The sequence below is a fragment of the Caloenas nicobarica genome, chromosome 2 (genome assembly GCF_036013445.1).
Source record: "Caloenas nicobarica isolate bCalNic1 chromosome 2, bCalNic1.hap1, whole genome shotgun sequence".
In the NCBI taxonomy this organism is placed as follows: Eukaryota; Metazoa; Chordata; class Aves; order Columbiformes; family Columbidae; genus Caloenas; species Caloenas nicobarica.
This window is the reverse complement of record NC_088246.1, coordinates 23,301,653-23,317,112: the sequence shown is the minus strand read 5'-3', so window position 1 is coordinate 23,317,112 and position 15,460 is coordinate 23,301,653. Positions and strand designations below refer to the sequence as shown.

General features: G+C 42.7%; 2 protein-coding genes across 3 annotated transcripts; one reads left to right on the top strand and one right to left on the bottom strand.

Annotated features, from left to right (window-relative positions):
- Positions 1 to 141: 141 nt before the first annotated feature.
- ACBD7 (acyl-CoA binding domain containing 7) lies at positions 142 to 10,571 on the bottom strand. Of its 2 annotated transcripts, XM_065629102.1 has the most exons (5): positions 10,508 to 10,571; positions 9,171 to 9,413; positions 601 to 718; positions 432 to 494; positions 142 to 343 (listed from the first exon to the last, which is right to left on the bottom strand). In XM_065629102.1, exons 2-5 carry the CDS (start codon positions 9,180 to 9,182, stop codon positions 270 to 272), a joined length of 267 nt encoding a protein of 88 aa, XP_065485174.1. In that variant the 5' UTR covers positions 9,183 to 9,413; positions 10,508 to 10,571; the 3' UTR covers positions 142 to 269. The 2 variants fall into 2 exon arrangements, with proteins under 2 accessions (XP_065485174.1, XP_065485173.1); XM_065629101.1 differs by lacking the exon at positions 10,508 to 10,571 and having other exon boundaries at positions 9,171 to 9,616.
- A 421-nt stretch (positions 10,572 to 10,992) lies between these two features.
- RPP38 (ribonuclease P/MRP subunit p38) lies at positions 10,993 to 15,296 on the top strand. Its single transcript, XM_065629605.1, has 2 exons — positions 10,993 to 11,060; positions 13,901 to 15,296. The coding sequence occupies exon 2, from the start codon at positions 13,932 to 13,934 to the stop codon at positions 14,781 to 14,783; it is 852 nt and encodes a 283-aa protein (XP_065485677.1). The 5' UTR covers positions 10,993 to 11,060; positions 13,901 to 13,931; the 3' UTR covers positions 14,784 to 15,296.
- The last annotated feature ends 164 nt before the right edge of the window (positions 15,297 to 15,460 follow it).

The window sequence follows — 15,460 nt, the reverse complement described above, 5'->3', positions numbered from 1 at the left end:
AAAAACGCTAAATAGAATGTAATGCTCACAAAAATCCACAATTCTTACAGAAAGCTTCATTTATTACGTTCAAATTTATTTAGAGTAAGATACAATCTAAAAATAGAGTATGTACGTTAGTACTCCTTACAATCAAACGGCTTATGTTTATGCTTAAAAAATTTTACTGTCAGACTACACAATAAGGAGTTAGTATTGTATTTTTCTCAACAGATTTAGTTCATTAGCTACTGCAGAGTTAGTTATTATTGGGAATTATTTTGAGTATTCTAGATCTCATATTTTTCTACCAGTGCTTTTGCTTTAGAGATATAGGCCTTCATGGCGTCCTCTTTTGATAAACCTGTAAAAGTAAAGTAGGAGTCATTATCTTTCCTCATTTGTCATCCTATAAACATGACTACATCATGTAAATTTAATTCGTGTGACACCTTTTTTCAGGTTCCACGCCTCCCATTTGGCTTTGCCTTTCAAATCCAGCATTCCTGGACATTCTGCCAAAATAAATGCATACCTTTGATTACCATGCAGATTTACATAATGTTTGATTTCATCAAGATACGGGAGTAAGTGTAAAGTATATATAGGAAATAGGAATACCAATATTAATATCTCCAATAGTAGCCTGTTTGTACAATCCATATAGTTCCTTCAGTTCTTCATCAGTTGGTGTTGTTTTTAATTTTTTTACATCTTCTGCAGCATGATCAAAGTCCGCCTGATGAAAGAAAAAACAAAAGTGTTGGTTTTCCTCTCAGGGGGTGCGCTTAAAACTAAGTATAGCACACGCAGTAGTATCATTGGATATTCTTTATTACTCACTTGGATTTAGTGGGAAGTCTAGACATTTTCCTATGAATGAAGCTTAATAAAACCGTAAGTTGTTAGAAAGAGAACTAGGCCTACTTAGCTGACAGTCAGCACTGCTAAAATAAATAAAGCTCTTTTTTCCAACAATTTTACATCTAAACACTTGGAACCATTACAGACTGCCTGGTGTCAGGATAGTTACAGATACATTCGTGCAAGCACCCTATGCAATGGCTGTAGTGTATATGTCTTTCACAGTCACGCTGGGGGTATAAGGCGTTCACTGAACTTCACCCCCCAGCTGTAATCCCTGAATCCTTCTGGCCCTGACTGCAAAGTGTGGACTGGAGATGGAGCTGGAACACCCTGAGGGGCTCTGCCCACCGCCCCCTTCATTGCCCCTTCTCTGCTGACAGTGCAGGAGGTGACCAGCACTTGGTACAGATGTACCCTACAGAGATGGGCAGCGCAGCTGCCAGTGTGACCTGCAACACCCAACTCTCAAACACAGCAGAACACAAGAGTGAAGAAAAAATTTACTCCGTTCATCGTCATGCATCCCACATTCACATCAACGCAAGGCTACAGCCGTTACTCTCACTATATACTAGGTCTTGGGCTAGACTTTAGCATCAAGTTTGGAGTCCTGGTTCATGCCCAGGACTTTTCAGAGAGAGATTTTGTACAGTGACCATAGACCTGCCAGGTTACTGCACTACTATAATTCAGAACAGAAGCAGGCACTTTAACATGCTATATGCAGGTTTCAATCATGATTTTAGCTTTTGAGTTGAACCTGCATTTGCAGAAGCACAGTATATCCTGCAAGATGTGCTATTACATGTATATTTAATATGTACAAAACCAGCCCACAACTTTGTGCTAAAATCAGTGAACTATTCAACAATGGTTTCACCATGAGTGCTGTGGCTCTGTTTAGATAACTGAGACCCTGGCATTACCTCAGCAGTCTGTACTGTGCTTCTTTAGACCACTTTTTCCTTTCTCTAGCTACAGGAAACATTTTTACTTCTTTTAAATAAGAAAACCTAATACACACTTGTCTCCCCAATTGATGCCTTTCTCCTTGGCAAATGACTGCTGGGTGGCCCAGGTGATAGAAACAAGCAAGTATGCAGAGCTGGCTTCACTATAGCATTCTATAAGTACAAGAGAAAGGTTATTCCTGTATTTAAATTCAAGAAGGAAAAATGAAAAAGAATTTAATTAGAGACTGATGCTCAAGTATCTGTCTTCAAAGAAAGGCCCCTTCATGGAATCACAAAACTACACATTCATTGATGTGAGGACCCATCAGCCGGTGGCCGTGTTAAGGCAGCAGCAGGTGGACGAGGGTGAGGATGGGCAGCTGGGCACACTGCAGCCTTCTGCACACACCCGGCCACCCCCCCACCAAACCAGGCACCTCTGCCTCCCAAAATGAATTAACTTTTTTTTTTTTTGGCCTGGAAATCTAGTTTGGCTAGTGAGTAAAGCTCCCAGATACAAACTTCTGAGGAATTTCTCAATTTTTTTGCAAAATTCTCAGTTGCTATTTGAAACCCACAAAGAGAAGGCACAAGTCTTCCAAGAACAGAAGTGCTCACCACCGGAGCACGTACATTGGTTAACACCAGAGTTGAAACAAGGAGCAGCAGGCAGATAGGTATATTTAAAAGGGATGTTTAAAACAAAAACCCATGGTGTATGATTAAAAGGGTGTTCTAGCAAATGAATGCTCCCTGCAAAACAGCGATTAAAACCAGATCTTGAATCTTATTTAAACTGCAGTTATAAATTCACAGAACATTAGACGAGAAGGGTTCATGATGATAATCCACATCTCTAGTTCTGACAGTTTATAGCACCATTAAAAATGCAATGGAAGGAAAGCTCTTCAGACAAAAATCTTGCAGCAATGTAGGTGCTTATTAACAAATAAACTTCCAGCTCAGCAAGAACCTCAGTGTGTGCATAACTGACAGTTTCCAGCTGATTCCCATCCAGGCCTCCCAGAACCAAACACCCAGTGGTCTTTAAAACAATCTTTAGCAGTTTTAGCTTTGAGAAACACTGCAGTTATGTGGAGATATTTTGAATATAATGCTCCTTCATTCTTTATTCGGCACAATACTGAGAATTAGCCAGATTCCAAGTGCCATTTTGTCCGCTTAATGCTGTGGAACTTGGTAATTCGATACCCTATATGATTGGCAGAATTACCACATTAAATTCTAAATCAAATGTCTTCCAAATTATATTCTTAAATCTAAAGCTTTATAGACCAAAGCCATGTAATTATGATTATGCAGTTTGCTCCTGTTTTAGTCAAAATAATTCTCAATATTAATAAAATGCAACTACACCACAGAATCACAGAAAAAACATGAAGGTTTGCATCCAACTTTTTATGTCAAATTTTTTTTTAAGAACAACTAAACACTGTGGGGTTTGTTTTGTTTTACCAAGCAAATATTTGGGAGCACTGCAAGACAGATACAGGATTTTTCTAGAATTAAAAACCAAAACACCCAGAGTATGTTATATGTAATTTAGATAAACCAAAATCATGTGCTCCAGATTACATATAAAAGCTGACTTGGTAATGTTGAAATGACCTTACAGCATCTCTTCTCAGCATTTTTGTTTGTTTCCATGTACTCTATTGTTTACTTAAAAAATAATCAGCATTCTAGCAGGTATTAAACTGATCATGAAAACTATTTTAATTGAAGTAACTGGATTTAGTCATCTTAGATCAGAATTAAAAATGGATTATATGGACAACAGAAGCTTTGCTTTTTTTCTGTATAAGGAAAACGGATTTTTTGTTTTCTACAAAGTTTAATGTCAGAAATATGAAACCTGATTATTTGTTTTCCTGAAAGACTAGAAAATTGGACAAGCTTTCTCACCTCAGTTGAAGGAGTAAATTGTTAAACATTTCATAAAGTGTCTTCTGTCCCAATTCATCCAAGAGTTTAAGTAACATTTGAGGGGTTCGTTTGGCTCTGTTTTAAACGCAAACTAAAATCCTCACTCCGAGTGGCAGCCAAACTGAGTTAAAAAAAGAAAAAGGTGGTCTACATGATAACAAGTCCTGAACTCTCAGGCAGAAGTCGCAGTAATATACAATTACTGCACAAATTACATATATGCTATATAAGCAGAACCTGTTCTTTACATTGAAGAGAAATTCAGCTTTTCTGACACCTTCCAGCTCTCAGAGTCAATATCACTTTTGTCCTCTGTTTGCAGAACCCGAGCGCTCCTGACTAGGGCTCCCAAATACTTTAATGATACAGACAGTAATAGTTGCCCAATGTGCCCCTTAGAAGCCTGACAAAGTAAAAATTCCACAAGTGGTACGCTACAAATAGTCACACTGGTATAAGTAAATAAATCTTGGAAAGTCTATGGAGGGTCCCACTTCAAAAAGTAGCCCTATTAGCAGCTTAATGATTTAAATTAAATAATAATAAAAGCAAACATTTCCCAAAAACCACTTCAAGCATCGTTAAAGCGTCTAGTTGTTACCAACTAGTTAAGCTGAAGGGTTTCCTCTGTTCTTTCCGTGACTGTAGCTTACTTCTGATCACCTTTGGCTTATTCATGGGAGGGACCCTACCACAGGAAAGAAGCTCAAGAAAAGAACACAACACTTAATAGCAAACACTTTTCAGGGCTGTATGAGGGTTAGGAGGGATGCAATAGCATGCACAGAACCCTCAGCCTTCACAGTGACCTTTTTGTAAAGTTCTGCTAATATTGAGGGGCCTTTTCTCACCTGTACAGGGTGGCAGTTTGTAGCCTTAAAGCAAGGGTGCGTCCCCCACTGCCGCAAACCAAACTTTTGGAAATGATCTTAAAGGAATAAGCTCTCTGGAGCAGGGGTTGTATCTTCTGACAGGTCTGAACAACAAACATTTCTGGCAATTTAGCTAAAGAAAATAATTTCAGTTTGATTTAATATTTTAAATTAGCAATAGTTACATTAATATTGATGTAGACTTAGCACTTATAAAAAACTTCATATATGTATATTCATGAATGGATGGTTTTGCCATCTTACTGGTGGTGAAATATCTTAATATATAGGTCAGGAGACAATTCTACTATTTGCCACAAAGTGCAAGTCAATTTTTTTTTCTTCTGAAACTCTTTTAAATTGCGGATGTTAAAAGGAAATAGTTAAATACAGAAACGCTTTATGAACATAATTATACAAGAACGAAAATCTTTATATTTCAGGTCAAATCAGTAAATGATAAACCTTTAGAAATCTTTTGTCAGCTGGCCAAGCTTTCATGATGGACACGGTAATATGATCTGATCTCTAAGGAGTTCCTGCTGCAAAATCTTTGTAGCCGTGGCTGGACTGCCACGATTGCAATAGCTGTGACTACAGACAGGTATTTCAGATAATTTAATTTCTTCTTTAAATACTGTATCTGCTGAACAGCAATTAACTAAAAATGGTACAAAGAAACTCCGGCTAATTACTCTGTAAGCAATTACATTAGAATTTAATTTGACTTTATGAAGTTTACAGCACAAGTTGTAATAGTATTTCCCTTTGGATCAGTTATTACACTGATGTGAAAACTGTATATGCTCTACATCTACTTGTTCTTAATGCCATAGCAAAAAAAAAAAAAAAAATCCATACAAACAAGAAAACTCTGATCTCAAATTTGACTAAAGAAATGGATTCTTTCTCCAGAAATTACAGCTTTGATAGCTTTTAACTTAGGTGCAAACAAAAACATTTTCAATCAAGCATCATTCAATCCTTGGGTTATCCTAGATGTTCTAAAGACAAGTATCTTTGGCCATAAAAGAAAAAAACCAGTGCTTTAGTTATTAATCACAGCCCATAGTTCATGTGTGCTTCTTGTAAGCAATGCACTAAAGCCCTCATTATGAGGAATTCCTAATATTTGTAGTATTAATGTTTGCTTTCATAAAAGCCTTGCAATCTTTATTTTTCTTCTTATGTAGTATTTTCTCTTGTTCTCCTTCGGTAGGCTACCTGTACCTGAATTCCTACAACCACCTGAAATGCTTCAGGAAGTTCGAGTGTTAAATTAATTTTTAATTTTTCACCAAAAATTGCCAAGGACCAGTAAGTAAATATCACTATCCTGCCTTTTGGTAGTGTCCTGCTTTCAGCTGGGCTAGAGTTAATTTTCTCCCTAGTAGCTGGTATAGTGCAGTGTTTTGGGGTTAGAATAAGTTGCTAACACACTGATGTTTTAGTTGTTATTAAGCAGCCAAGGACTTTTCAGCTTCTCACACTGTGCCAGGTGAACAAGAATCTGGGGGCGGGGGGGCACAGCCAGGACCGCTGACCCCAACTGGCCAGAGGGATGTTCTGTACCCCATGACATCCCGCTCAGTGTGTATTTTGGGGGAAGCTGGCCACGGGAACTGCTCAGGGACAGGCTGAGCATGGATGGTGAGCAATCGTGTTGTGCATCACTAATTTTCTATATTCTTTTATCATTATTATTATTATTGTTTTCTGTCCTATTAAACTATCATTATCTCAACCCAGGAGTTTCACTGTTTTCTCCATTCTCCCTCCCATCCCACTGTGGGGGAGGGAAGCGCACGGCTGTGTGGTGCTTAGTTGCCAGCTGGGGTTAAACCAGGAAGGTTTGAGGGCAGCAACGTCACCAACAGTGCAGGAAGAAAATCCAGGGCTTTGGGGCAATAGCACTCTGCCCTGTGCCTTGAGCACAGAACGGGCACCTTCTGCCTGGCAGCTGGGGGCGGACGGACACGTGGCTATAAGATAAACCGGAGTCTGAACTCACAGGTCTTGTGAGATTGTTCATATGACTCTGTACCTCATGATATACCTTGGCACACAGGCAGCTGATCCCTCCATGAAAAGAGGGCCAGTCCACTTTGAGCTCTCCTCAGGGCAGGAGCAAGGACATGGGCAGTTACTGCTTCAACTGTACATCCCACCTTGCCCCAGTGTCACTCCAGACACATAATTAAAATACGAAGGAGTTTTGTACTCAGGTACCAAAACTGTAGTCTAATTATGGAAAAACGCTTGTCCACATATGTGCTAACAAAAGTATTTCTGACAGATGTATATAGCATTTATTGTGGAGATGTGCTCAATGAAGGGAAAGAATATCAGCAATGCAACTAACTTATCACTGAATTAAAAATAGCATCCTAAAGAAACTGGAATGGTGCATCTTTGACACTTAAGATTTCTTTCATAGGTAAGATTTTATTAAAGTATTTCATTCGTAATCTGAACACCAGCAGATGTGATATACTTGACTATAGCTATCACTGACATCTACATCACAGATATCTCTTGATATTACCCATACATGTATAAACAAAAGCAGCATTCATGCTCTGTTAACAGTAAGATTACGAAGCAGTATCGATAATAAAAGTGAGTTGACACAACTGATTAAACTTTAAATAAGTTTTATCTTTATACTGTGGTCACTACTGCATGTGAGCCTCTCCCAGCATTGATGTACAAGGATAGTCAAGTCAGTGGAAATCTTCCACATGGCTTGAATTGTTTTCTGATCTAAACTTCACAATAAGAATGAACTAGAAGCTTTATTAGACTTGCAAAAACAAAAGATGACTCAAAAAAATAAAGGAAACAGTTAATAAGCTTCTTCATATACTTTTGTTCTATTTAGATCTATAGGAAAATATCACAAGATATTGTTTTCAAAATATGCAAGTGCATATCTTATACAGCAAGAAATACCCAGAAATGAAATTTAAATACTAACCACTTCTTTCTTCATCTCCCTGTAGCCAACCATTGTGCACACTGTTGCTTAGCATTTGCTTGCTTACACAACATGCTTAAGAATAGCCTATAAAAATATAATTTCCTTTTAATCATGTGCCAATCTAATTCCCTTTCACTCCTCAAATTAAAAGCAGACATATAGACATAAACATACACATATACACATGCATTAAAGAAAAAAGCTTGAATTCTTTCTTTACAGCAGCATAATTTGGCAGTTTGCAAAACTTGTAAAACTTTTACAGCCTCCCCGATGAAAACATTATTTTATTCATTTTGTCCTCATTCCCACACAGCTTGGTAGCTGTCAACCAATGCAATGGTGGATAGAAAACCTCTATAATGTCTAATGCAGAACGTGTAGAATACCATAATATTTCAACCAGTGGTTTTTTTGTATAAAGCGTAACTGTGTACAGCAATGACATATCATATTGCGCTCAGCTCTTTCTAATAGTGATTTATGGCTCATAGCTTAAACATCAGTCTAATAAATTTATTTTCTAGAGTGAATCCAAGGCACAATAAAACAAACTATAATTTCAGTGATCACTAATCAAATAAAGATGGTGTTAGGCTTGGGATCTGGCAATTCTGACCCACCGAAGAAACGGGATTCTTCGTCTTAGCTGTAAACCACCACAATGAAACCTCTGTGCCATTCGATATAATTGCAGCTCAGAAGAAAGTTGCTGAGCTCCTGGCAATACAGTCCCTGCATCTAGGTCAGAGCATTATGTTGTTCGCTCTTTGCAGAACACGCACACTAATGGAGCTGAGACAGACATTATAATGAGACCAGGATAAAAGGGCTTGCAAATCTGGAAGTGAAAGGGATAATGAAAAGCCTAATGAAGAAAAACAGCCTAATCCATCAGGGCGTGGGCAAGACAAGGGACGTATTCATAGTTTGCTACAAAGATAGGAGGCTAAAAGCCAGCAATGAAGATAATTTCCTCAAGAACTATATCTATAGTCAGAGAGAAGGTAGCAGGAAGCTCTCTCTAGCCAGAAAGTAGAAGCTTTCTTACAGAAACACAAGGCCATCAAAATGTACCATTCCAAAAATGCACACTCCTAAAAAAATATGCACAAGTCCCTTAAAATTTTTCATGATTCCCAAATGCACATATACCACTGCTTCAAGTTCCCCTACTCCTTTTACAGCTCCAATAGCTAGATACTAAAACAATAAATGTGTACCTACCTTTCAATGCATAATCCAGTCCTAGCAAATTCAGATGCACACGTAAAGAAAAATAATTCACACACGCTCTAAACAGGTAAGGCTCCAAATAATTTACATGACCTATGAATAGTTCAAAATATGCGGCACTTCTCTCACCTTCCGCTTGCAAAAAGTAACACGTTATTTATCCTCCAAAGGTTTAGGGAAATTTCCCTTGCCACAAGGTAACCTTGATTTTGCAGTAATAATCCTTATGCTGAAGAAATACGGCTGTCTCTGACACGGCATTGCACAGACGGACAGTGCACCCCACTCTTTCTCCTCTTCTCGCATCTCTGTCTCACCTGATCCAGAATTGCTTACCTGGAGAGTCATGATGCTGTGAAGATCCTCAGGGAGCGGCCTCGCTCCTTCTCCCGCAGGGACTCGGTGCTTCTGCCTCTGGGCTGCTGCGGTGCGGGCGCGGTGGTGGGGGCCGTGCTGCAGCCAGGGCGCCGGGCTGGGTACCAGTGACCTCAGCTCGCCCGCCGCGCAAAGCCGCGCCGGGGCAGGACACGGGGGCTGTGACTCTGGGGACCCACGGGGAGAAGCGGGTGGCTATGAACGCTGGGGAAAGGACAATGAGGGCATTAAGCCCACACTAGTTTCTTTGGAAAGCCTGAGCTCGTTTCCAGACCCCTGAGGATTAGAACACCAGCCTGAAAGCACAGATACAGCAAGACTTCTAAGCCGTTTGTTTGAGAAAGGGATTTCTTCTGAGTGGTGTGAACTGCAACCAGTTACTGCTGCTGCTCCCGGCCCTGCCCGGGACCTCGCACCCTCCAGCTGCAGCTCTGGAAAACATGCGGGTCACCCTGGGAATACCACACACGAGCAGCTATACACACAAAATAACCTCGAGAATTCTGTTATTTGCTGTACCCAATACAGAATTAAAAAGAAGACTATTAAATGAATCAATAAACTAGCCTACGACTTTAACCATTAAAGGAAAAAAAATCATCCCTACTTATCTATTAATTAATTCATACATTATTTACATTCATACCGCTATACCTTTATATTTATCATTCTTGAGCATTGTTTAATCACAATACTACATGCTTCAGCATTTTAAAGTCTATGAACTTCCATAAACCCATGCAAAAAGAGTGTTTCCCCTCAATTTAAGTCCAGGTTAAATTAAGCCAGGACTTAAGGAGAAAAACCAACCAAGTAAATGTCACTAAATAAAAGGAGCTTAAAAAAATTTGAAAACAACTGCATCAACTCTCAACTCCAACACCATAAAGCAACAATGCTGTTATTTTTGCTGGGAAGCTCTGCTCTTTCAGGTACAAGGGGCTGCGTGCAACCATGTTGTGCACCGGGGTGGATGTAGAAACTAAAAGTGGCTGTAAAGATTTGTTAACGGCTCACAGCACAGCGTGGGAAACACTGAATGTAACCAGTCCTTACCTGTCATCTTACTGACGGAATGTAACCAGTTCTTACCTGTCATCTTATTGCTAGTTACACAACATGATGTATGCACACAACGGCACATGTTAAACAGCAGTGGGAAACACCTCTGTTGCTGTAATGTCCCTGTGAGCACCTGTTGACTTGACCTGGCCGTGATTTCATTCATGTATGACAAAGCAGATGTACTATCAGCTACGACCTATGGCGGGGAATTACGAGGAAACGCCACTGCTAACCTGCGGCGACACCAGCCAAGCGCACGCTGGCACCACCGGCACCGTAAGCGGCTCTGAGCAGGCCGGCCGGCTGCGCCTCGGCGCGGTGCTGACGCAGCCCGGGCGGGCGGGCTCCCGGGCCTGCCCGCCGAGCCGCAGCGGCCGGGACCCGGGTGCCGGCGGCTCCACCTGCGCCCCCCGCCCGTGCACAGCCGAGCAGCGCCTGGCCCAGCCGCGTTCGCCCCCTCCCCGCTCCCCTCCATGGCCGCCCCAGCCCGCCCCGCACACGGCCTCAGGGCGGGAAGGCCCGTGCGAGCGACCGGAGCTGCGCGGTGCCGGCGCAGGGGCGGGGCGGGGCCGCGCGGAGGGGCGGGGCGGGGCCGCGCGGAGGGGCGGGGCGGGGCCGCGCGGAGGGGCGGGGCGGGGCCGCGCGGAGGGGCGGGGCGGGGCCGCGCGGAGGGGCGGGGCGGGGCCGCGCGGAGGGGCGGGGCGGGGCCGCGCGCAGGGGCGGGGCGGGGCCGCGGCCGGCGGCGTGTTCCGGGGAGCGGGCAGGCTGGCGCAGGCCGTGCCGGAGGTAGGGCAGGCTCCCGCCGGCGGGAGCGGGGCGGTTGTGGCCCGGGCCCTGCGGTGGGGCGGCGGCAGTCGGGGCCCGGCCCGGCGCTGCTCCGCGGGCAGGCGGGGGCGCGGCGGCTCCCGCAGGCCGGGCCGTGGCGGCGGTGCCGAGGGAGGCGGGTGGAGCCCCCGGGCCCCGGCGGCGCGTTCGCAGCGGGTTCTGCAGGAGCCGTGTTCTGACCCGCGTTTCCCCGCGGTCGGGGCCGGGCCGCCGGGGTGGCGCAGGCCCGGGTTCCGCCGCAGGGAGCGGTGCGGTCCTGGCGGTGGTGCGAGGTGGAGAAGCTCGGTGGTTTATTTATTTTTTTTTTGCCTCGTTATTTCCTGTTCCTGCATGTTCGTTTTCCTCAGTCGAGCCCGTTTTGAAAAGAAAAAAAAAGGTGTAATCTTTCAACTGTATCATTTCTCCTGTTTTGCTCCTTTCTCATCTCCGAGTCTGTTGCTGACTTTACCTGGTAGTCCCTGTGAAAGGTCATCAGACCACCCCCAGCTGGAAGCTTTTAAAAACGGTGACTCATGGAGACACCCCAAGAATCAATTTAGGTGCATGATAAGCTCCAGGCAGGCTTGGTTCTAACCAGAACTGGTTAGCAGAGAACCAACTAGAAACAGGGTTTATCCAAAATTGTTCAGCTGTCTGACAGCATTATAAACCACAGGTTTGGGTGCCAGTTAGGATTTCAGTTACCACCTGGCCAATTCAGTGTGAAAGGATCCCAAAGCTCTGGAAAGATGACGCAAAATGCACATCTTCCCACTCACACAAAGTGAGGACCCTCAGCGGTACCCAGAAGACCGCTTACCAATAACACAAGGTGTCCCGAGCCTCAAGGAACTTTTCTTAAATGGTGTCTTCCACGGCAGACCTGTTGCTCCAAGGAAGACCAGCTCAAAGGGGGTCTCCAGCAGGCTCCATCTACACCCCAGGTGAATCTGAGCTGTGGTCATGTACGGCAGTGATCCAGAAACTTCTCTCAGCAGAGACATTTCATTGTCTGTTGACCAAGGGGCATGTACATGACCATCAGTGGTCCATGGGCCTGGGATTTCTGGTGCTTTTGCGGTGGGGCGGGGGGAGTGTATCTGCCACAATAACCTAAACTTTTAAATTTTTTTTTTTTTTTTAAACCTATCGTAAGTTTCCGTGTAAGGTTTCTGGTGGCCATTTCCATTCTTTAGTAGTTTCCACTGTGATGGTAAGCAAAAGGGATGAGGTAACTGCACAGACAACAGCTCTGTAAAGGACGGATGAAACAAGTTGGCAGATCTTCCATCGCTGCTGCCGCCGTTCTGGGCGCGTGGGAGCGGAGCGCAACGGGGGGCAGAAAGCGGTGGGGCGGCCCTGGCTCCCCACACAGTTTCTCCAGTTCCCAGTGTTGGATGCGGACACTGGGCTGGATGGGCCGTGGCCTGGGTGGCCCCGCAGGGCATTTCATAGGTTCTGCTGAGAGTCCCGGGAGAGGGACACAGTGCTTTGTTGTATTTTGAAATACTTACTCAGTTTTACTGTTTCTCTGAAAACTACATCCGTGTTTTTGACTCTGATTGCAGATGACAGCTTTGCAGTTCGCATTGCACTGATAGAACTGCGTTCCATGTATTTCCCCTTACTGGCTCCCTGACGAGGGTTTAATGAGGGAAAATCCCTCCAGATGGGTGTTGCTTTATAGCAGTACATACTGTTGGGGAAATTTCAGTGAAGATGGGGTCTGTTTTGTTTTTTGGTGTTTTTTTTTTTTTTTTTTTTTTAATCAATGTAGCTTATTACCAGTACACAGAGAACTGATGACTAGCAAAAAGGTATTTTGTGACCTTGTGAAGGCTACCACTCAAGAAATGCATGTAAATGCTGTCCATAGGCCTACCGCGGTAACTAGGGAACTGAGGAGAGACTCATGCCACATTTCTCCTGATTTGAAACCCGAGCTGCTCTTACTCTGTAAGCTTGGCTGTGCAACGGTGAAGACACTACCAGTTTAGCAAAGAGATGGTGAATAATAACCCAAGCAGCAGCATGAGGACTTAGAGAGTTACCACGGCCTGTAATCACGCCTGTCTTCATGTGTTCGCTGTTACTCTGTACTAGATCAATCAGAGCTACAGCAATTTTCCTTTCTCTGCTCCTGTTTCATTTTTCTCATCCCCAAAGGCATGATCTAGGTGACACAAGAGTAAAAGGCCCCTTCTGAACTTTCCGGAGGCCTGCAGAGGATTGCCTTCCTTCACCAAAACTACAAATTAAGAGTCCTTGTAGATTTCTATCATACCTTCTAAATGCAGACAAACGCAAGATAAGGATTAAAGAATGAAAGAGCAAATTAAAGTTTAAAAAATGCTAAATAAGTTCAGGAACTTAGAGCTTGTTTCCAGCTGTGACTCTGCATTTTCTTTTTCATGTCATAATACTTCTAAAATGCAGCTGCACATCAGCGAAAACTGAGAGTTCCTTCAACTTAAGGTTGTTTTGCTTGAGTGTTTGGTTTTTGTTTGTTTGTGGGGCTTTTTGTCTTCTTTTTTTTTTTTTTTTTTTTAAATCTGTAGTACCTGTGGCTGTTCTCATCCAGCTTCAGAAGGATCTCTTGTCACTGGTGGTGCCTTGCTGTCCAGGCTGCTTTGGACAACCTGTTGTCTTGTGGGAGGCTCATTAAGGATTAGCACTGAGCTAGTCTTGAGGGGGGTCAGTATCACTTTGAGATGTGATGTTTCTCTTCTGCATTCTCAAGAGGAGCTTCTGGCAATGATGTCCACAGCAAACAGGACAGTATTTGAACTAATGCTTATTTCACATCTTTCTTCCTTTCACAGCTAGAGTGGCAAAACACAAAACCACCTCAGGATGGCTGTAGTTCAGCCACGGACGGCAACACTTCGTAAAGCCAAGAAAATCACTGTAAAAACATGTCTAGATAACCCCTTTGTTTTTCAATGGAAAACCATAGATGGGGAAGATATGCATTTTATACTACAGACCTTGGAAGAAAGGATTAAACATATTGGACTTAAAAAGATTGAGACTCCAAGAAAGAAAAAACGTTCCCTTACAAAAAAACAAATGGAAAGAAAGTGTGATGCTAGCACCGATGAACTCCCTAAAGAAGAGAAAACAGAAGGCCATCAACAAAACCCAGGATGGACGGACATAAATATCAGAAGACAACTTGCTATTGGAGTTAACGAAGTTACAAAAGCATTGGAAAAAAATGAACTTCTTCTCTTGCTGGTGTGCAAGTCCGCAAAACCTGCCGTGATCACGTCGCACCTTATTCAGCTGAGTGCAAGTCGAGCCACGCCAGCGGGCCAGGTTCCCCGTCTCAGTGAAACGGTTGCACCACTTCTAGGCTTAACATCCATTTTAGCACTAGGCTTTAAAAAGCAGTCTGATAAATTTACTGAAGCAATAGAAGCAATAATTCCAAAGATACCAGCTTTGGAGGTGCCATGGTTTCAGTACAGAGCTGAAGAATCTGTGGCTCACGCACATGCAGAGTCTTCAGACGTTCCCGAACCTGAGCAGCTTGCAGAGGTGCGAGGGGATGAGCTCACAAGCCAGAAGCGAAAGCGTGTGGAAAGCAATCAGCTTGATCTTTCTGATGTAATTTTGCAGCCCTTGAAAATCAAGAAACTTGTTCCAAATCCAAACAAGATAAAGAAACCACCTCGCAAAAAGAAAAAAGCTTTTTCAGCATAACCGATTTCAGTTTGGTTCTTCATGTTTAACTCATTTTTTTAATGCAGTGTAGAGTACAGCTCTAACTGAATTATTTTGTTAGGCTTTACAGTGTAAAGCACTTGAATAGAAGGTGAACTTTATGTTGCATTCAGTTGAGGTATTTCCTGCTTTAATAAAGAATATTACTTAAACTTGGGTGTGAATCTTTACCTGGGGGTAAATATTTCATTTGCAGCAGCAGATCTCAGAGTTAAAGTCCGTAATGAATATCCCAAAGTAATTTAAGATATAAGTACATCTTTGGAATTAATGCAAAGCATTAAATGAACTTTGTATTTTTACACAGAAGAACATGCTTCCAGCAAAATGGATTTAAGTATAATTATTCAAACAAATCAATACCAAAAGTGAAAGTTTATTTAAACAAAGCTCCATGCTGGTATAACTCTTTTAAAGCTGGTTCAATGCTTGTTTCAAGTAAACAGCTGTAACAACACAGACAGACTTTGCTTTCGAACTTTCATACGTTGCTCTACTGAACAATAAACTTGCTTTGGTCAAGAATGTATGGAGACTTGGGTCCCATCTAATACCTGGTGTCTGATATGCTGAAGGAAAAGCTTTTATTTTCAAATACAGAACAAAACCAAATTGCTATTGCTCCATTTTGAAAAAAAAGACTTCCTTATGCAAAC